The sequence below is a fragment of the Berghia stephanieae genome, chromosome 8 (assembly GCF_034508935.2).
Source record: "Berghia stephanieae isolate SIO BIC M18660-M18661 chromosome 8, UCSD_Bste_1.3, whole genome shotgun sequence".
Taxonomy (NCBI): domain Eukaryota; kingdom Metazoa; phylum Mollusca; class Gastropoda; order Nudibranchia; family Aeolidiidae; genus Berghia; species Berghia stephanieae.
Genome location: NC_088367.1, coordinates 22,913,325 through 22,935,965, shown reverse-complemented (window position 1 = coordinate 22,935,965; position 22,641 = coordinate 22,913,325). Strand labels below are relative to the sequence as shown.

General features: G+C 35.9%; 1 protein-coding gene across 1 annotated transcript; it reads right to left on the bottom strand.

The window, feature by feature from the left end:
* Positions 1–1,037: 1,037 nt before the first annotated feature.
* On the bottom strand, positions 1,038–20,930 carry LOC144978385 (uncharacterized). The gene is made up of 10 exons (XM_078924344.1): positions 20,903–20,930; positions 18,287–18,377; positions 16,571–16,708; positions 16,062–16,216; positions 11,500–11,640; positions 9,172–9,309; positions 7,697–7,802; positions 5,836–5,989; positions 4,589–4,759; positions 1,038–1,266 (listed from the first exon to the last, which is right to left on the bottom strand). The coding sequence occupies exons 2-10, from the start codon at positions 18,372–18,374 to the stop codon at positions 1,128–1,130; spliced, it is 1,230 nt and encodes a 409-aa protein (XP_078780470.1). The 5' UTR covers positions 18,375–18,377; positions 20,903–20,930; the 3' UTR covers positions 1,038–1,127.
* Between the last annotated feature and the right edge of the window lie 1,711 nt (positions 20,931–22,641).

Here is a 22,641-nt window from a genome sequence, read left to right as displayed (position 1 = left end):
AGCACATTTTTACATATTTTATCATTTTGAGTACTTTTGGATTGTCTATTACATTTTCTGTTGCAAAGCATGTCATAGTCAATAACAGTAAGTTGATTCCGCTTTTTGATCACAAATTCCGCTTTTTATGTATTCTGATTCCTCTGGGGTTATTGGGGGTAGGAGTCTCTATTGACCACTACAGGGACCTCTACTTCTCTGGTCAATTCAACGCGACCAAGGAACGTTAGCAAAAAGCGCGACATGAAGGGCCATACTTATTCGAGATTGTCTTGCTTTGTTCACATGCATTTTTTGCTCATTTGGTTACACTCCGGTTAAGTCGATTTTTCCCCTGTTCCCCGTGGCATCGTCTTATCCGGAGTCTACTGTATTAGAATTCAAAAGCCTGCCGAAAAGGAATGTTTACAAAAGCTTCCTACAATTACTGAGCTCAGGGGCATCGGGTAGGGTTATCCATTTGCTGAAAATTTAATTTAAGTTTGAAAAATATATATAAGAGTTGGTTAAAATAAAAAAGGGTGCCCGATAGCTCAATTGGGAGAGCACTCGCTTCTCACACAAAGGGACCAAGATCCATTCTGGGTGAAGTCGAGATGGGTTTTTTTCTGATCTCCCTGTCCACCCAGCAGTGATTGGGTTGCCAGGTCTGTTAGATCTAGCGGAAAGTACCTTGCGATATACTAATGACCTATCCAAAGGTTATCAAGCATTTGCTATTGGATGTTTCATGCTGTAGAAATCGGGATTTACTAGATACTTAATTAAATTAAAATGGACAAAGTTTCTTCTAGTACGAAAGACTTAACATTAAAAAAAAAAATCTGATCATTCTAACATGAAATAAACTTTTTGGATTTTGACCTCCCATGGTGGAAAGTCTTGCTTGAAGTCCCAGGTTTTAGAGGGTTTTTTTGTTGTTTCCAGGATGAGAGTCTTTTAAATCGATCAATATTTGAAGGACGAGTTTTCTGGCCAAATTTGAAAATACGAACGTGACTTGCCAGAGTAAGTCTGTTAAGTGGTTCATTTAACGAAAAGAGGAAAACAGACTTTTGAGGATTTTGAAGATTTATTATGTAATACTATTATTAATTCAAAAGATTTGAAAGGAAATATATAAAGTTTTAGAGAGGAGGGCAATTAGCCCCTGTAATGAAAGTGGTAATATCCGGGTAGGGGGGATCGAGGTCAGTGCAACCTGATGACGTTATGTTGTGGATGAGGTCGAAGCAGTCGCCCTCGTCACAATACACGTCAAAACACCTGTGGAATGGAAGGGGGGGGGGGGGGGGGGGGGGGTGCAGAGTTATGGAAATGAGTTAGAAGATAAAGTTTCATTTTTATTTGTTGTGATGCTATGTATTTATCCAAATATACTCACAACACCCGCCAGCCGGGTATAACGTACTAACACACAAAACTATGTGTAACCTTGAACCTATTAGTAAACATAAACTGGAGATCTTCTTAAAGGTATACTAAAACAAACCGTCACGCCAATCAAAGACCAAAAACAATAAGGGGGCGCTGCCACCTGCTATCCGACTCCCAGGTAAATGCACACAATTCAATCCTCCCTCTCCCACTCCACTGCCCTGGTACAGGAAGGCTATAGAATTCCTTCCCAAAAAATTTGATAAATTCTGTCTTTTATGAGAATTTTACTTTTCAATTAGAAAAAAAATTCTGTAGTAGGAGGGCATAATTATTTGTGTGATACAGAGGCCATAACCCAACTCCATCCCACATCACACAAATGCTGCGTCTATCTTCAATAGTATTGAAGCTGCAACAGTATGGATTTGATTGGTTTGGTTTGGTTCATAAAGGCTGAAAAACAAATCTTTGTCCCATCGCCTGGAAACGGTATAATGTCGGGATGATGTACATGTCTAAATATCAATTTGGATTGGTTTGGTTTGGTTCATAAAGGCTGAAAAATAAATTGGGGATTTGGTAGATTGTCATGATAATGTGAAGTTGTAATCATCAGAGAGACTGTTGAAGAAACAGTTATTCATTCAGTTATGACAAACATCTTTGTCCCATCGCCTGGAAACGGTATAATGTGGTTTGGTTCATAAAGGCTGAAAAATAAATTGGGGATTTGGTAGATTGTCATGATAATGAGTAGTTGTAATCATCAGAGGCTGTTGAAGAAACAGTTACTCAGTCATGACATACATCTTTGTCCCGTCGCCTGGAAACGGTATAATGACGGGATGATGTACATGTCTAAATATCAATTTGAATATAAAATAATCCAAAAATATGAAAGTTTGGCATTTTGCATATTAAGAACTTATACCCATTCATCTCGGTATGGAAATGAGTTAGAAGCTAAACATTTCATTTTTATTCGTTTTGGTGCTTTGCGTTTATCCAAATATACTCACAACATCCGCCAGCCGGATATATGGATTTGAATATAAAATAATCCAAAAATATGAAAGTTTGGCATTTTGCATATTAAGAACTTATACCCATTCATCTCAGTGACATATTGGTTAAAAGCCAAGTTACGTTAAAAAAAACAAAAAACAAAAAAACATTAATTCAGTTCTAAGCATACTGCTTGCAGGAGATTGGTCACATGTGATCATAATTAAAATGTGACCCCTCGTCTCAAAAAGGTATTATGTTTGGATGATTAAAATGCTGAATCTTGAATTTATAGCCAGACATTTCAAACTTGGGTTGAGTTTGTATGTTTTATTGAGAAGAATGAATATCATATTCATATTTTAATGTGTTGAGTACCAATAATTCCGAATTTTGACCAGTTTAGCTTTAATTTGACTTTTTTTAGCATCAGGTTCATCTCGACATAACACCGTTTTGAGACGATAGGTCACAAATCTACATGTTTAAGACCCACAGCATCAAAACGGTATTTATATCGGGGTGATTTAGATGCTGAATATTGAATCTCTAGCCAAAAATGTGAGACGGGATTAAAGTTTTTATGCTATTCTGAGGTGATTGATTTTACAGCGGAATCCTGTTAAAGCCAGCACAACCGGACCATAAAGATTGCAAGGTTGACTTTATCCACTATCATTGGAATACACCTAGCTAAAGAATGAAAACGTTGACTTAAAGCAGAAATTAACTCACTCAAACCTAACACCGACTATATCCGTAGTTTACCCGGGTTACTTTTACCCCATGCCTATTATTATTCTTACATTTTTTCTGAGACAAATTCTGGGCGTATTATCAAAGCTAATGTTTTTAGTTTCTACATGTTAATGATAGTTGAATAAAACTATCTATATACATGCTCATTTTTTATACATTTATTTCCAATTTTGATAAGTAGCAAAATCTCTAGGATTGAGTGAGTTAAAGAATTTCTTTCTTTTCATCTCTGACTCCACTATAATTTTATTTCTTTAACTCTTTAGTTGCCATGCATTCTGGCAGTAAAAGAAATCCCAGTTGCCAAGCCTTTTGGCCAAAATGGACAAAAATTGAGTGCTTTCAGAAAATCCCCACTAAAAAGAAACTAATCATCACACATACGTCATATTTTCATAGGTATATAAGAATAGATGTATGTACAGTTTGACGTAATATGATATGTAAATTTGGTCACATAACCTTAGAGGCCATCTTGGATATCTAATTAATATTAATTTTTCATGCATTTGTGTGTTTATGGGCCTGCATCTCCACCATATTTGAATAAAAATGTTTTTTTTTAAAATTGTTGTATGTTGTTGAGTAATGATTGAACAATAAGTACAGCAAATATCATATTGACATCTCTTCAGCTACTGTGTTTTTTCTTCTTTGTGTTGGGGGGGGGGTGGGAGAGGGAAAAAAATAAGTAAAATATTTCCTCTCCAAAACACCAGGAAATAAAAGCTGAAATACTTCACAAGCATAACCTTTTCGTCATTAAACCCTACGTCCCTTGCTCCAGAATTGTTTTCAACCTCAATGAACCATTCAGCTGGATTATGAGTCTCATCATGTGTTAATACATTCCAAATCCATTGGTTACCATCACCTACAGCATTTGTGCCACGCCCCCTTCTGTTTACATTCTGTAAATTGTTCCCACGATCCCCTGGAACATCACTAAAATCACTGTCTGACCCTTCCTCGTCACTCCTCGAACTAGATTCAATGTCGGTAATCTCCAATTCTGATAAAAATTCATCTCCCGAGTTACTATCATGTCTATACTCATCAATCTCTTCATCTGAATACAAACAAAGCCATGGCAACGGAAAATTACGAGAAAATAATATATGTAAAAATCGATTTTAAATCATGAATGCACGAGAAAATGCTGTCAATAACCGTCACTGAGATGTATGGCAGTTCAGCAGTATAATTACTGCTCGTAGAATTAATTATTCTCCTCGATAATAGCGATCACTGACTCGTCGCCGTGGAGCGACCTAGGCAACTCAGCGACCACTTATTTTGGTCGCCGAGCAGCGAACGTGGCAAAAATTAATATTTTACATTTATGTATTTTTTTATATATTTTTTTTTTACTTTAAACGACTTTTGTCATATCCACACCACCATGACATAGCATCGCTTTGGGTCGATGGATCACATTTATTACCAGTTGAATAGTCCCATGATGTATTCGCCGGATTTGGTTGGATCGTAGCAGCGGATGAATCTAGGAGAATGGAGGATCCACATACAATTTTCAAAAGCAAGGTCAAGTTCAACGTTGCTACAAGTACTCATCACATCCCTGGCGATTGAACACTGCTCTGTTGCATGGGGGCTTAGTGACGATGGGAATGGAAGTATCAGAGGATGAAAAGAAAAAGAATTAGTCCATCTTGAGCACCATACTATCGAAGTTTTCTCCAGTTTCTATTGATGCTCTAGTTGTAGTAGTTGTGGTGGTAGTGATAGTAGAGGTGGTGGTGGTGGTGGTAGTAGTAGTAGTAGTAGTAGTAGTAGTAGTAGTAGTAGTAGTTGTTGTAGTAGTAGTAGTAGTAGTAGTAGTAGTAGTAGTAGTAGTAGTAGTAGTAGTAGTAGTAGTAGTAGTAGTAGTAGTAGTAGTAGTAGTAGTAGTAGTAGTAGTAGTAGTAGCAATAATAATAATAATAATAATAATAATAATAATAATAATAATAATAATAATAATACTGATGCTGATAATAATAATAATAATAATAATAGTAGTAGTAGTAGTAGTAGTAGTAGTAGTAGTAGTAGTAGTAGTAGTAGTAGTAGTAGTAGTAGTAGTAGTAGTAGTAGTAGTAGTAGTAGTAGTAGTAATATTACTTTTGCTCTAATAATACTTCATGATTAAATATATCTTATGTAAACACAGCTCAAGTACAGTGTAAAAATCATCATCGTCATGTCGTAATTTATATTGATTCATGAAATGTGAATTATTTGAGTTGTATCTCTTGCTCACAGGGTCAAGTGTTTGGTCTTTATTTTCTTATCTTTGACCATTGTCATAATTAGTGTGTGGTAAATTTTGAAATTTACCACGTATAATGGAATTGTCCAAGGCGTTGATGAATGTCATACGACTCCTAATTCCCATACCCCACACATGAGAGGGCAGTTTGCGGCGAGGAGAGAAATCGTCGTATGTGCCTTTTAGTTTATAGCAAGAGGGGGTGGGTGCTATCAATTAGGTGGGATGGGTGGTGATTAGTGGAAGAAACTATGTGAAAGAGGCGAACTAGTATACGACCTAGGCAAAGGACCGTAGAAAAGTTATAAGAAGCGAGAACCGCCAACGGTTCTCCACCTTGGAACCTGTTCCCGATTCTCAGCTTAGGAAACGTGGGACCGGTTCTTGGGACCGGTTTTCAGCGCGGCATTACCTCTTACCCGTTTTGATCTGCCCCAGACATGATAGCACGGTATATCAAAGTTTCCTCTCTGTTGAGGCCAGGCATGAGGTACCCATCTATGGTAGGACCCCCTTGGTGGTCGATGGACGGCGATATGGCCACAACAGCTTCTTGTTGAAGGAACACGGGATCTGGAGAGAAAATAATAATATGCATAACTCACTACTGTTACGAAAAATCGTTGAATTACGAAATTTTGGCTTCAATTTTATTAACTTCATGAGCATAAGTCATTAATTCACTCAGTCCTAGTGATTTTTGCTCCTTTTAAAAATTGGAAAAATGTATTAAAAATGAGCATGTGTACATAGATAGTTTTATTCAACTATCATTGACATGTAAAAACCATTATTATTAGCTTTGATACTACGCCTATAATTTGTCTCAGAAAAATGTAATAAATAGGCATGGAGTAAAAGTAATCCGAGTAAATACGGATATAGTCGGTGCTAGGGTTGCGTGAGTTAAAACTCAAAAATGAAAGTTGATGCCAAATTACATAATTTTACAGATTTTGAAATTTTATCTTATCCTTGTGAGTGTAAACTGTTAATCTATGAGTTTTACTGTAGCGAGTAAAAAAAAATTCTCTCCTAAAATTATGACGTTTTAAGTTTTCAAGTAGGCAAGCCTGATAATATGTGACCATGTCTCAAATGGTATTATGTCGGGATGTGAAATGTGCTTTGAATTTAATTTTTGGATACAAAAATGAAAACTTGGGTCTATTTTCTTTCGTGGCGATGGGATATAAATACAATCTCTCACAGTGAAAATAAAAAAGAAACATACAAAAAAAAAAAAAAAAAAAAAAGACAAAAAAAAGACAAACAAATACCCAAGCTCGTATTTCTGTTCATTTTGATTTTAAATCCACTTTTAGAGTCCGATTCATCTCAATCGACCAACGTGCACGTACATTGAGGTCTGACAGCCTAACGGAATTATGAACTTGATTTAACATTGTTGTAATAGACAATATTTTGTGTTGGTTCGAGAGTTTTTTACCCATTATGTTAGAGCTTTAGAAATTTTATATAGTGCTATATCCACTTATTGCGTTCAAAGTGCTTTACAAAGGGTCCCTGACCAACAGCAACACGTAGCATGTAGAACGAGACATGACGCCTGTTAGGTGATAATACAATTTGTCCGACAGAGACAACGTTGTTGACGACCAAGTACTCATTTTACACCTGAGTACGATGAGAGAATGTGAGTAAAGAGTCTTCTCCAAGTACTCAACTATACGCCGAGCGAGGCTCGAACCCAGGACCTTCCGATCCGAAAGCGAGAGTCATACCACAAGACCACATAGCCGCACGATGATTCCATAACAATTTGGGTTATCAGACGTGCAAATAAGTGTACGTCGATCCGACATGATATTGTTTGATACTGGTGTTCACATATTATATATAGAAGCTTTGGGGTAACATCCTTTAAAGCGGTCCTTGTACTTATTCATTTTGGAACGTAAAGACTGTGAATACTATGATGCTAGAAGCTGTGGACTGTAACAAGCAATCAACAAAAGTGATATAACGACTTCATCATCACCATTATCATCGTCATCATCATCATCATCATCATCATCGTCATCATCGTTATCATCATCATCATCATCATCATCATCATCATCTTCATTTTTATCATCGTCTTCATCATCACCATCATCATCACCACCACCACCACCATCATCATCATCATCATCATCATCATCATCATCATCATCATCATCAGCATCACCACCACCACCACCATCATCGTCATCATCACCATCATCATCATCATCATCTCAATCAATCAATCAATCAATCAATCAATCAATCACTCACGGAAAGCACAGTTGACTTCATAGGCGGCGTGGGGAATCTGGGGTTGGTCCCTCCTCAAAGTACAATCATAAGGACGGAACTGTATGGCAATACCACACTTTTTCATCTGGTTGCCATGTGATACGGGATAAAACAATCATTTGTAAGGGGTTGTTAAGTTGGTGGGGCATACCTAAATGTTTTTTACAATGTCAAGAAAATAAAGAAAATAAAATTCCCTTTATTCATCCCATACGGGAAGTTGTTCCTTAGGGTTTAGGGTCTATTCTAAGGGAAAACTGGAATAACAGCGCCGCATCCCGAGCTAGGGCGAGATGACTTGCTCTAGGCCACAGCGCAGTGAGTATTCGAACTCGGTACTTTTCCGCTACGAAGCTAAGACCGTACCGCTGAGCCACACGTCCCCATAATGCATTCGAATCAACTATTGATTATAGCTAGATTTAACGAAATGTATGCGAATATTCATATGTCACAATAATTGTGCCACAAAGGAAAATTAAAGTTGTTTTTGTTCGCGTTTAAGGCAAGATTTGAGCTCCGTTTCGGGGCAGCATGGCTCTGCGGCACGGTCTTTGCTTCGTACCCGGAAGGTACCGAGTTCGATCACCCGCCGCTGCGTTGCGTGGCCTTGAGCAAGTCACCTTGCCCTAGCTCAATTTGTGGCGCTGCACTGCGGCTGACGCCTGGGTTATTCCAGTCTCCCCTTGGAATAGACCCTGAGAAAAATTTCAGCCTATGGAATGAATAAAGGAAATTATATTTTATTTTAAAAATTATTTTTCAAGCACTTTCGCTTTTTTTCTTTGGCGAGTTTATTATCTCCCAGTTTGCTCACTTTGGACTACGTTCTTGATTCCTGTTGACATCAGACATTTACTTGTTTGATAGATTATCTATATCTCTTCATGGAATGTCTAGCGACAGAATCTAACGATGCACCGTGGAAATACTACTGTCGTGATATTGAAGGACGAAGTTGACGCCATTTAGTCCATTGTTTTATTTTAGACAGCCTGCTTATGATAAGTTCTCATTAAAAATATATCAATCAGACTATGGTGCGGCCATGTGCGTGGTCTTGTGGTATGACACTCGCTTTCGGTACGGCAGCTCTTGGGTTCGAGCCTCGCTCGGCGCATAGTTGAGTCCCTGGAATGGGCTCTTTACTCAAATTCTCTCATCGTACTCAAGTGTAAAATGAGTACTAGACCGTTTACAGCGTTGTTTGTCCGAAAAAAAATTGTAATATCGCATAACAGGCATCTTTTTACGTCTTACATGTTATGTGTTGCTGTTGGCTAGGGACCCCTTGTAAAGCGCTTTGATCACGTTAGTGGATATTGCGTTATATAAAAGCTCAAGTCAAGTTACTATAGACGTTAACGGTTACATACAGTTTAGTGTGTTGGCATGTTTAATTTGCTGGAGGATGATGTGAGTATTCTATCAAAACGCATAGCATCAATACTCACGGTGAGGAGGGCGAGGTTGTTGTCGTCATCGTATTGACATTTAATCAGTAGATTGGTAACGGGATCGTAATATTTGACTTCGTCGTCACCCCAGGGTCCTTGGGGAAGATACGCATTGTCTGTTGCATTGATACAGTTCTGAGGACGGGATGAGTGATAGGAATGTTATTATATAGATAAGTGTCAGTTGTTTTTTTGTTTTTTTGTTTTTTGTTTTTTGTTTTTAAAGTCTACAACCACTTCTAAAATTTACCTAATATTTTTCATAAGTACATCGATTATACATAAAATGACACAGGAACTGCGGTGTTCTGGAAAGACACGTATTTAACATTTTGGCCAGAAAACTCGTCCATCAAAGAAGAAGAAGAAGAAGAAGAAGAAGAAGAAGAAGAAGAAGAAGAAGAAGAAGAAGAAGAAGAAGAAGAAGAAGAAGAAGAAGAAGAAGAAGAAGAAGAAGAAGAAAGAAGAAGAAAGAAGAGAAAGAAGAAGAAGAAGAAGAAGAAGAAGAAGAAGAGAAGAAGAAGAAGAAGAAGAAGAAGAAGAGAAGAAGAAGAAGAAGAAGAAGAAGAAGAAGAAAGAAGAGAAGAAGAAGAGAAGAAGAAGAAGAAAAGGAAGAAGAAGAAGAAGAAGAAGAAGAAGAAGAAGAAGAAGAAGAAAGAAGAGAAGAAGAAGAAGAAGAAGAAGAAGAAGAAGAAAGAAGAAGAAAGAAGAAGAAGAAGAAGAAGAAGAAGAAGAAGAAGAAGAAGAAGAAGAAGAAGAAAGAAGAGAAGAAGAAGAAGAAGAAGAAGAAGAAGAAGAAGAGAAGAAGAAGAAGAGAAGAAGAAGAAGAAGAAGAAGAAGAAGGAAGAAGAAGAAGAAGAAGAAGAAGAAGAAGAAGAAGAGAAGAAGAGAAAGAAGAAGAAGAAGAAGAGAAGAGAGAAGAAGAAGAAGAAGAAAGAAGAAGAAGAAGAAGAGAAGAGAAGAAGAAGAAGAAGAAGAAGAAGAAGAAGAAGAAGAAGAAGAAGAAGAAGAGAAGAAGAAGAAAGAAGAAGAAGAAGAAGAAGAAGAAGAAGAAGAAGAAGAAGAAGAAGAAGAAGAAAGAAGAAGAAGAGAAGAAGAGAAGAAGAAGAAGGAAGAAGAAGAGAGAAGAAAGAAGAAGAAGAAGAAGAAGAAGAAGAAGAAGAAGAAGAAGAAGAAAGAAGAAGAAGAGAAGAAGAAGAGAAGAAGAAGAGAAGAAGAAGAAAGAAGAAGAAGAAGAAGAAGAAGAAGAAGAAGAAGAAGAAAGAAGAAGAAGAAGAAGAAGAAGAAGAAGGAAGAAGAAGAAGGAAGAAGAAGAAGAAGAAGAGAAGAAGAAAGAAGAAGAAGAAGAAGAAGAAGAAGAAGAAGGAAGAGAAGAAGAAGAAGAAGAAGAAGAAGAAGAAGAAGAAGAAGAAGAAGAAGAAGAAGAAGAAGAAGAAGAAGAAAGAAGAAGAAAGAAGAAGAAGAAGAAGAAGAAGAAGAAGAGAAGAAGAAGAAGAAGAAGAAGAAGAAGAAGAAGAGAAGAAGAAGAAGAAGGAAGAAGAAGAAGAAGAAGAAGAAGAAGAGAAGAAAGAAGAAGAAGAAGAGAGAAGAAGAAGAAGAAGAAAGAAGAAGGAAGAAGAAGAAGGAAGAAGAAGAAGAAGAAGAGAGAAGAAGAAGAAGAGAAGAAGAAGAAGAAGAAGAAGAAGAAGAAGAGAAGAAGAAGAAGAAGAAGAAGAAGAAGAAGAAGAAGAAGAAGAAGAAGAAGAAGAAGAAGAAGAAGAAGAAGAGAAGAAGAAGAAGAAGAAGAAGAAGAAGAAAAGAAGAAGAAGAAGAAGAAGAAGAAGAAGAAGAAGAAGAAGAAGAAGAAGAAGAAGAGAAGAAGAAGAAGAAGAAGAAGAAGAAGAAAGAAGAAGAAGAAGAAGAAAAGAAGAAGAAGAAGAAGAAGAAGAAGAAGAAGAAGAAGAAGAAGAAGAAGAAGAAGAAGAAGAAGAAGAAGAAGAAGAAGAAGAAGAAGAAGAAGAAGAAGTGACACTTTTTGAACGCTTTCCATGAAGCAAACATCTCAAAGCGTTTTACAGAAAATGAATTATGTTTCGAACATAGGTAATCAAAAATTAAACATGAAGGAAAATACATATTACTAAAATATTACTATTCAAACATTTCAGTCGGCATGGTGTAAAATAGATTGTGAAAAAGTGTTTTTTTTTTAAAGCAGATTTAAACTTTGAGATGTTCTCCATTTCTCTAATGGGTTTGGGTAGGGTGTTCCATATTTGAGCGATCACCAAAAGATTTTAATTTACTCAACGTACTGCTGCTCAATCTAAGCCTTATATAACTCACCGTATAGGTTCCATTATCTGCCTTTCCATATTTCCTGATGCTGGCCATTATCATGTCACCGCTGTCATACGTCACATTAATCGCCACGTCATATCCGGCGACATAAAATTTCCCTTTCCACTTCTCATGAAAGGCGTAAGCCTAGAGGATAGGAAAGAATAACATGAAGTAATTGTGATCCAACACCTCAACACGGTCTTGATGCTTTGCGCGTAGTCAAAAAGCGCACAACATTCGCCAGCCGGAAATAACTACCAACACACACACAAACTATGTGTAACCTTTAACGTTTGTCGTCAGATTATACATTTTAGTGGGAAATACTCATTAAAATAGTTGGCAAAAAAACACACACACAAAAAAAAAAAAAAAAACAATAACAAAGACCCGATGACGTCAACTTTGTTCTATCTATTGATGTTTTGCGTTTTTCCAAAACGTTCACAACATTGCCAGCTGGATATGACGTACCAACACACAAAACTATGTGTAACCTCAATCGTTTAGCCAGAACTACTCACAAAAATGGCTGGCTAAAACAACAACAAAGACCCGAGTGATGTCAACTTTGTTCTATTTATAAGGAATGCAATTATTTGACCTAAAATTAGTTAAGATCATAATGACGACTTGGACATGTCCATCTGTCCTCACCACACCCACAGTCGCGATTATCCTCGGTTGCATGAAATTGCGAATTACACCTATATGATTATGACAATCTAATATATATATATATATATATATATATATATATATATATATATATATATATATATATGTATATATATATATATGTATATATATATTATATATATATATATATATATATATATATATATATATATATATGTATATATATATATTCTGTGTTTACTTGTAAAAGGCCAAAGGCCAAAACGTCGTTTGTTTTGTGTTGTTCCCTTACTCGTGAGTCAGATTTACTCTTTTTATCTTTATCTCCTTGCATGAAATTGCTGCGACATGTGTATTTGAAATTGAAGTATGCCTCACTGGAATTAATCGTCTTCTCTTCTTGTGGAACATGGGGCCTCTACAAGCTTCCGCCATCTACTTCTCTGCTCTTGGCTATCTTTTTGGTAGCCTCCCAGGTGAGGCCTGCTATTTTCAGTTCGTTAGACAGTGAGCGGTTCTATGTCTGTTTTGGACGCCCCACCTTTCGTGTCCCTTGGGGATCCCAATCAGGGGACTGGCGGGTGGCATTGCACCCTAGTCTTCTTAATGTATGACCGACCAATCTCCGTTACCTCCTCCTGATTTGGGTGTTGATAGGATCTTAGTTTATCCTCCTCCATAATAGTTCTATGTTGGAGTTGTGGTCTTCATATAATATGGGACTCCGAAAAACGATTTTAGAAATGATAAGAAATACGACATGTGAGTTCTTTTGAATTGGAAGAAATTTTAATTTATTCTCAATCTTCTTCTTCTTCTTTCCATGCATCTCGGCTCAGAGCGAGCATCAGATATTTTTGGTTTCATTCATTCATTAGTTGTGTCTTGAGTTTTACTGCCAGGATGCCCTTCCTGAGCAAACACTCCCTATTTATCCGGGCTTGTGACCGGCCTCACAAGGTGTTGGGTTGCACCTCATAAAGGACTGGGTTCTCCATCTTAACCAATAAAAAATTAATTCATCCTCGAGTTTCATAATAATATTCAATAGTCTGATGTAACTTCCGCCCAGCAACAAGGAGCTTGGTTCTAAACAAAGAAAATCGGAACTTTTTATTCTTCATGCTGGCTAGAACACTTTCATATGTCATGTTATCAGAATGAATAAAAGTAGAAAGATTATCAGATTTAGAATGTTTGTCTCCGGATCTCCTCTGGATACACGTTTATGCTCGTCGGAGAAGTATTTCAGAAGGGCGTCCGCCATTGTTCCGATAGTTTAGAACCAATTACTAAGTTACCATGCGTCATTACGGGGGACGTGACGTCACGACTGTTGAAGCCTATTGTGGCTATCAATTCAATGTCCATCACCTAGTCCATGTTGTCATTTTAATATTATTATTGTCACCCGTCTCCTCCAAAGGATATTAATGTTAAAGTTGAATTTTTAGCTAATCCTTTAAATACGTGCATTCATTGAGGAGAGAGTTCAGTTTACTTAAATTTATAAAAGCACCAAGCTAAGCAAAAGACATTCTAATATTTTTACACATCTTTTGAATGCCTTGAAAAAAAGTTTCCATATGTAATGGCAATGTAACGTCAAACTAACAAATATATATATATATATATATATATATATATATATATATATATATATATTAGTTATGTAGTTGAAAACCGTTCATGATTTAATAAATTATAAGTAGACAAAGCCCATAGTAAAATGTTTTAAAAAACGTCACCATCATCATCATCATCATCATCATCATCATCATCATCATCATCATCATCATCATCATCATCATCATCATCATCATCACCATCATCATCATCATCATCATCACCTTCATCATCATCATCATCACCGTCATCATCATCATCATCATCATCATCATCACCATCATCATCATCATCATCATCATCATCATCATCATCATCATCATCATCATCATCATCATCATCATCACCAACAGTTCTATTTAATCTTTTTTTTACTTACAGTCATATGATTGTCTGTTTCACGCTATAGAATCCGAGATAAACTCCACCTCCACGGGACTAATGGCCCGGAAGGACTACTTAAAAAATATGATTATGCTGGTTTTATTAATTAGTAATTATGTTTTGATTTGTGGTTTGAATTGACAAACAGCCGAAAACAAACGTTGAGTTGTAATCTGTAATCTAATCTAAGATACAAAAAGAAAAAAACAAAACAAAACAAAACAAAACAAAACAAACAAAAAAAGCAAATAATTTTTTTTTTAAATATGATTTTTTCCTCACTCCAAAACGGTATTTTGTTGAGATGAACTAACTGTTGGAAAATGAATTTATAGTGACGTTCACATAGATATGTCTATGCAGGTCTGACATCCGAGCGCAATTCGGGGCTTGCTTCAACATTGTTGTAATGGACACTGACTTATTTGCGTTGGTTTGAGGGCATACTTTCCATTGCAACAATGAGCCCATAATAAATTTAGATTATCAGACCTGCAAATAATTACACGCCGATTTATGGCCATAAATACAAAACTTCGGGTTAATTTCTGAAGGAGAATAAATACAATTTCTTGGGTTGCAAAAAGACACCAAAGTTCGTATTTTGTATCATTTTAATAGGAAGTAGAAGTCATGGCGTCTGGTCTACCTCTCTTTCGGTTCAAAACTCATTGGAAGTGTATAACTTGTCATCCGGATCGCTGAATAATGAATAGGTTACATATTGACTCATAAGGTGGCATAACTATATTAGTAGCAGGATGTATGGATAGTTGGAAGATGACGTCACTCAAGTCTTTGTTATTGTTTTTTTTTGCCATCCGCCTTTATGAGTAATTCTCACTTAACTGTATTAACCAGACTATAAACGTTCATGGTTACACAAGTTTTGTGTGTTGGTCCGTTATACTTCCGGATGGCAAAATGTTGTGAGCTTCTTAGCCAAGCGCATACTATCTTTAGGCAGATTCTTATGGTTACTGGGCTTAAAATAGCGAGCGAGGATGCATGATCTTTATTGACGAACATCGTTTATTTAGGTTAGAAAATAAGATTCCATTACTCTTAAACCAGAAGGAGGACGGTTTTCACACTTCGAAGGAGAATGGAACCAGTATTTTGACATCACACTGTGGTTCCATAAATTCAATTTCCCTGATTCTAATCACCCTGACCATAACACTGTTTTGAGATAGCCGGTTGCAATTATTGATATTTTTAGTGTTAATACAATGTCATCCCTCCTGAAATATTGTGGGATGGCCCGATTGTCCTAAATACCACCCGCCCAATGTTGATTGCGATTGTTTTGATGCGCAAAGCGGTCATCGTTTGTTTTCCTACTAAACGGGATGAATTTTGTCTTTTCCGATATAAGCAAGAACTACGTCACAATCAAGAAATGAAGTGAGTAGGAAAGTGCCAGAAGACAACATATTCAAGCGAAACTGTTGTATGGAAAGCCGTTAGTCCCATCAAAAAGACGAATTTTTCTAGATTTTGAAATCGCTGAATGTCTTTTATATAAATTAAACGAAAGGACAGGCTTACCTCTTTTAAAATTCTTAACCAGGAGATAAAACTGCTTACATTACATGTGCTCAATCACTTCAACTAAAATGTACAAATAAAGTTAAAGTATTTACCGAACACACTATAGGGAATGAGATTAGCGGAAGAGTAGCGTCCCTTGATTGGACGTCACCTCACAGAGATAACGTCGACATGGTTTGGCGCATGCGTCTCTCTCGTCCTCGCTTTCGGTGAAGTGTCTCATGCCGCTTTCACCGGAAGCGCAAAACCATAATGACGTTCTCTCTCGAATGACTTCTCCGGCGATGACGTCCAATCAAGGCACGCTACTCTTCCGCTAAGTTCATTCCCTATATTAATTATAAAGCAAACCATCTGCATACCTCCATCTCGCAATATCCCACCCTAACCCTTTCCTTGTCCTTGAGGTAGGTCTTGGTGTGAGTCCACAGGTATCGACACGGGATGGGAAGGCCGATGGAGATGTTGTTGTAGGTCATCACGTTAGGGTCATTCGATATCTCAGTACGGAATGTATCTATAGTAGGACGGGAACGGACAAGGTGTGATTCTCATGATGATGATGATAATAATAATAATAATAATAATAATAATAATAATAATAATAATAATAATAATAATGATGATGGTGATAATAATAATAATAATAATAATAATAATAATAATAATAATAATAATAATAATAATAATAATAATAATAATAATAATAATAATAATAATAATAATAATAATAATAATAATAATAATAATAACAAGACGTTAACCCTCTCCAATCAAAAAAACAAAAGCAAATTAAAACTTAACAATTTGATAATTAATTAGTCTCGCCATGCATGACGTTAAAGGTGGCGATTTTCATGAAGCTACTTACTTCCCCTATAACAGTTGAAATACCCATCACCATATGCGTAAGGAGGATCGTTACAATCACATCTTCCCGTGGATGGATTGCAAAGGGCCTCTCCCAGCAAACATGCCCGGTTTTCAGGACCGCAGATGGGCCCGCTCTCTGTGGAAGTGGAAGACAAAAAACAAATTCGTGTATATGTGACCTGCATTTATCAAAGCGGTATAATGTCGAGATGAACTAGGTGATGGAAATTGAATTCTGTTTAAAATTTTTAATTGACTTTGAATTTTTCACAAACATAAAACTTGGGGTTAGTGTCTTCTTCTTCTTCTTCTTCTTCTTCTTCTTCTTCTTCATCTTCTTCTTCTTCTTCTTCTTCTTCTTCTTCTTCTTCTTTTTCTTCTTCTTTTTTCTTCTTCTTCTTCTTCTTCTTCTTCTTCTTCTTCTTCTTCTTCTTCTTCTTCTTCTTCTTCTTCTTCTTCTTCTTCTTCTTCTTCTTCTTCTTCTTCTTCTTCTTATTATTATTATTATTATTAATTATTGTTATTATTATTATTATTATTATTATTATTATTATTATTATTATTATTATTATTATTATTATTATTATTATTATTATTGATATTTATAGTAAAGAATAAATATAATTTCTTACGTTGCAAGAAACTTAATGTATTTATTTAAATGAAATAATCCACATTTTATTTTTCTAAATTGCTTGGCGCATAGTTGAGTCCTTGGAAAAGGCTCTTTACTCACATCATCTCACCGTACTCAGGTGAAAAATGAGAACGGACCGTGAACAGCGTTGTCTATGTCGGAAAAATTGTAATATCGCCTAACGGCGTCATGTTTTGTTCAACATATTACCTGTTGCTGTTGATCAAAGACCCTTTGTTAAGCCTTTGAGCACGTTTCGTGGATATTGCTCTATATAAAAAGCTCAATGTTTTTTAGGGTCTAACAGGTCAGAGAAGCCATGATGTCTAACCTTTCTTAAGATGTTACAGTGAAGGACATAATCAGTTGGATAGTGAAAAGGTTATCAAATACTGCCAAGTATAATAGAAGGTCAATCTTTATCCAAAATGAGTTCTTGTCATAAATGATTAAATCAACCCTTTTTGTACATATTTGGGAAATATCAAAGCTTTATTTCACTTCTAAATATTTTTTTACAGCTAGTCAAGTTGAAAAAGTATGAAATTTGAGAAAAGTTGCTGGATACCTTTCCCATACATCTAACCATAACTTAATGAAAAATCACCCGATTTACTTCAAATAAAGATTAAAATGCTCTGGGGAGCACATTCTTTCAGAAAATGAAAAAAAAAAAATGCAAATCCAAAATTTTCACTTTCCGAATGATTATGTCATGCACTGACACATATTCCAAAATCACGCTCGTCATACTTTATTGGCATCAGCAAAACTTAATAGATCACCTTAAAATTGTAACATTTAAGTTTCTGAAATTCTCATGTCACCTATGTCTTGTAAAGCACCATTGAATACGTGAGGTAGAGATTGGCGCTTTACAAATTTATTATTAGTATTATTCAACTCTTCCGGGTCCAAACTTCTTGGAAAAGTGTAATCGTAAATTACCAGAGAAAGCTATGATCATGAAATCTTTAAACTTCAATATAACTTAGTGACAGTGATATTTTATGTATAATGATACACGATTGACCTTTTGGCACAACCTCATTTGCAAACTAAAAGATGGTTATTTACTTCCATCAGATATGTGACAGTCTGGGAACACTTGAGCCACCATCAGCAACACGAGCCCAGCAAGAGTCCACAAAGAAAACGGTGCCATTTTCTGCGGGAGAAAAATAAACAGACCCGAGATATTAAAAAAAAAAAACAGCGGTTAAAATACGTTTAGGTACGTATTTACAGGACTGTCAATTGAACTCAATTGAAACTCTGATAACAACGCCTCTCGGACAGTCATCGTAATGTAAACAATTGCAGTGATTGGTAAACACAGCCAACCACAGAGGTTGTACTATCGATGGCATGTGTCTAAGAAAAATACCCACTGTTCTACTTCTTGATCAATGGAACCAACACAGAAAACTATATGTAAATTTAAACGTTTATGATATGTCGAGAAAGTCATGTGATAACTATTCACATTTGGTGGTATGAAAACAATAACAATGATCAGAGAGAGGTCGATTTTACACACGTTTATAAACAACCGACTATGTTTGTCCGAGCACGTTTGAAGGTGTGTCACAAATTCCATTTTAGATTGGTAAAAAAAAATCTACTGGTTAATTATTGGCTTGATTTAACATTGTAGTATAGATAGCATGCGCTTGGCGAAGAAGCTCACAACATTGCCACCCGGAAGTATAACGGACCAACACACAACAATGTGTGTAACCTTGAACTTTATAGTCTGGATAATACAGTTTAGTGAGAATTAGTCATAGACTCGGATGGCAAAAATCACTAACAAAGACCTGAGTGACGTCAACTTCATACTTACTATAGCAAAAAAGAATATCTTGCATTGTTTTTAGAATATTTCCATCACAACAAACTGGATCAGTGAGGTCCGTCATTTTTAAGATAAGGCAGTATCATGACAAGACATGTTTAGAAATTGATGTTCCGTATTTTTTTGTTTCAACCAATGTATATCAATAAAAGAAATAGCCAGTCTCCTCTCTCTCTCTCTCTCTCTCTCTCTCTCTCTCTCTCTCTCTCTCTCTCTCTCTCTCTCTCTTCTTGTATATATATATATATATATATATATATATATATATATATATATATATATATATATATATATATATTATATTAATATATAACTCTCTCTCTCTCACTCACTCTCTCTGTGTATGTATATATATATATATATATATATATATATATATATATATATATATATATATGGGTGTGTGTGTGTGTGTGTGTGTGTGTGTGTGTGTGTGTGTTTGTGTGTCGACTACTGTAAAAACCGGACGACTATCTGGTATGAAAATTAGCCAATTTTATAACATTTTCATTTGTCTGATGCCAGATGTCAGGATGTTTGCGATTTAAGTCGATTCACAATAAATTGCCATAATAAAATGTCTTAATCAATCTTATTCTAACCCCAACATTTACGACGACATGTTAAACAGGAAGTGGGAGAGTGTGAACAATACGCAGATTCACATCAAATGATACTCAATCGCAATAATATCTACCGACATCCTTCAAAGCACAACATTTTGTTTTGATGCGTTGAAATTTAACACTGATTACAAATATACAGAAGGAACGAATATGACCTCACTCAACTCTTTGTTATTATTAATTTATCGACAGCCTGTTAGTGATTACTGTTCACTAAGTTATTTAAATCACACGATAAGCGTTAAAGGTTACACACAGTTTTGTGTGTTGCTATCTTTAATTTGGCTGGTGGATGCTGTGAATATTTTACCTAAACGCATGCATCAATGCAGATCCAAGAACTCTATTCACCTGCTTTCTCTCTCCTCCTGTCAATACATTGTATAGATAGTATGCGCTTGGCTAAGAAGCTCACAACATTGCCATCCGAAAGTATAACGGACAAAGACACAAAACTATGTGTAACGTTGAAAGTTTATAGTCTGGTTAATACAGTTTAGTGAGAATAACTCATAAACGCGGATGGCAAAAAGCAATAACAAAGACCTGAGTGACGTCAACTTCGTTCTAGCTATAGAAAGAAAGGAGTAGACTTCATTCAATTCTTTGATATTAATTTTGGACCGTTACTCGGTCTCACTAATATAAATTAAACTCAAGACGTTTAAGGTCAGACATTGTTTTGTATGTCGGTAAGTTTAATGTTGAGAGCAGCTGTTATGAGTAATTACATCAATACGGCCCTGGTCTCTTTCATTTCATCCTTGTATACCTTCACTCCTCTCTGCCCCCCCCCCTCCCCCCCTCTGTCTCTCTTTCTCTTTCTCTTTCTCCTCTCTCTCTATCTCTCTCTCTCACACACACACACACACACTCTCTCTCTCTCTCTCTCTCTCTCTCTCTCTCTCTCTCTAGAAACTTTGACCACATCAAAAAGAATCTTACTCTCCATGTTATTGGCTCATTGAGGCACTGTTAGCTTTTGGTAACAAGAAGAAGAAGAAGAGTAACAACAACAACAACAACAACAACAATAACAACAGCAACAACAACTAAAACCAAACAAAACTGAGAATAAAAATAAAATAAAAATAAACCCAAACAAACAATAAATCCTTTGAATGATTACAAATCATAAACGACCATAATCTTAACCATCATTTTGAAGAAAAAAATCAAGAAACAAAACAAATGAACAAAACATCTCACCTGTCTGTGGAAGGTCTTTGGCCACACCCTTTGTAATTTCATACCTGACCATTCTACTTATATATGACGTCCGTTTAACACCTAAAAATCCATTCGATAACGCCTGATCGAGACAACACGATAAATTAATTAGCGCTTACGATTTTTGAATGACGAACGCCCGCCGATGTTGATCTATCAAATTTTGTTTTGTGATAATAATGTGACAATGGTCACCTTTTAGCCTCGTAAAGGCTATAATAACCACCGTTAATTCGTTAATGTATCTATTGATATGCGACTATGTGGTCTAGTGGTATGACACTCGCCTTCGGATCGGAAGGTCCTGAGCGTGAGTCCCGCTTTGAACGGCGAATAGATGAATACTTGGGGGAACGTCTCTTTACTCATTGAACTTAAAAACTGTACGAGATCGAAAGAAAAACTATGGAGGTAAACTTGACTAGAAATACATCGTCAGTTATGTTTTTCGAGCAAAAATAAAAGAAACGATCTAATAGTCAGAACAAAAGAAAATTATTTAAAATCAACCACAATATCAAATAAAAGAAAGCCCGAACAATTATTCCAAACAACCCCTGTAAACAACAATTGTCAACCAACTCTCCAACTGGTCTCCCAAGTCGTTTTTCAGATTATTTTCATGATAAAATTTTTTAAAAAACATACGAGAACAACTCGACACCCTTGGACATTCATCCCTACAGTACACTGACTATCCTCTAGATTGTGAAAACTATGATACAAATAATATTCCATATTTTGTAAACTTTCGATTTCTTTGAACCCGCATCTGATGAGGAAGTTTTGTTAATTATAAACTCTTCACCAACCAAAATGTGTTATTTAGACCCTTTCCCTACATGGATTGTTAAAGCATGTGCCAGATATCTGGTTACATACATAACTTTTATTGTAAACAATAGTTTGTCGTCATCAGTCGAACCAGAAAGTCTTAAGCAAGCAGTGGTGAATCCACTATTAAAGAATTTCAATTTAGATAAAGAACAATTAAAAAATTATAGACCCCGTTTGGAATATATGCTTTCTTTCTAAAATCATTGGACAAATTGTATCCAATAGAGTACAAACATTCTTAAAACAAAAAGAGATTTACTGTAAATTGCAATTTGCATACATGGACTGAGCTACAACACAGAAAGTGCTCTTGTTAGAGTTCAAAATGATATTGTTAACTATGCCCAAGTAAAAAAAAAAAAACAGTATTGCTAATTTTGCTTGACCTGAGCGCTGTTTTTGATACGATCGATCATGACATTCTATTGCATCGACTTAATGTTTTTAGATTCAATGGGCATGTTCTGAATAGGTTTTGGGCATATATCTCCGAACGGAGTCAAACACTAATGCTCAATCATACTCAGTCTGGTGTAATTGAGTTGAAATATGGAGTTCCGCAAGGATCAGTCCTTGGACCTCTACTTTTTACTATTTATACACAGCCTCTGGGGAAAATTATTCGTTCTTTTTCAGTTGACTTCCATATGTATGCCGATGACACACAGCTTTATGTACCTTTATCTGAGGATGATGATGTTAGTGTGTCGCTGAAGGTTGAAGTTTGTATCAATGAAATTAAGAATTGGATGATATAAACAAATTGAAATTGAATGAAGAAAAAACCGAGGTGCTGTGTATAAAGAACAAATCGTGCAGAGATAGTAGTAAAATAAATAGAATTGATGTAGCAGGTTGCAAAGTTTCCATTTCTAATTCCC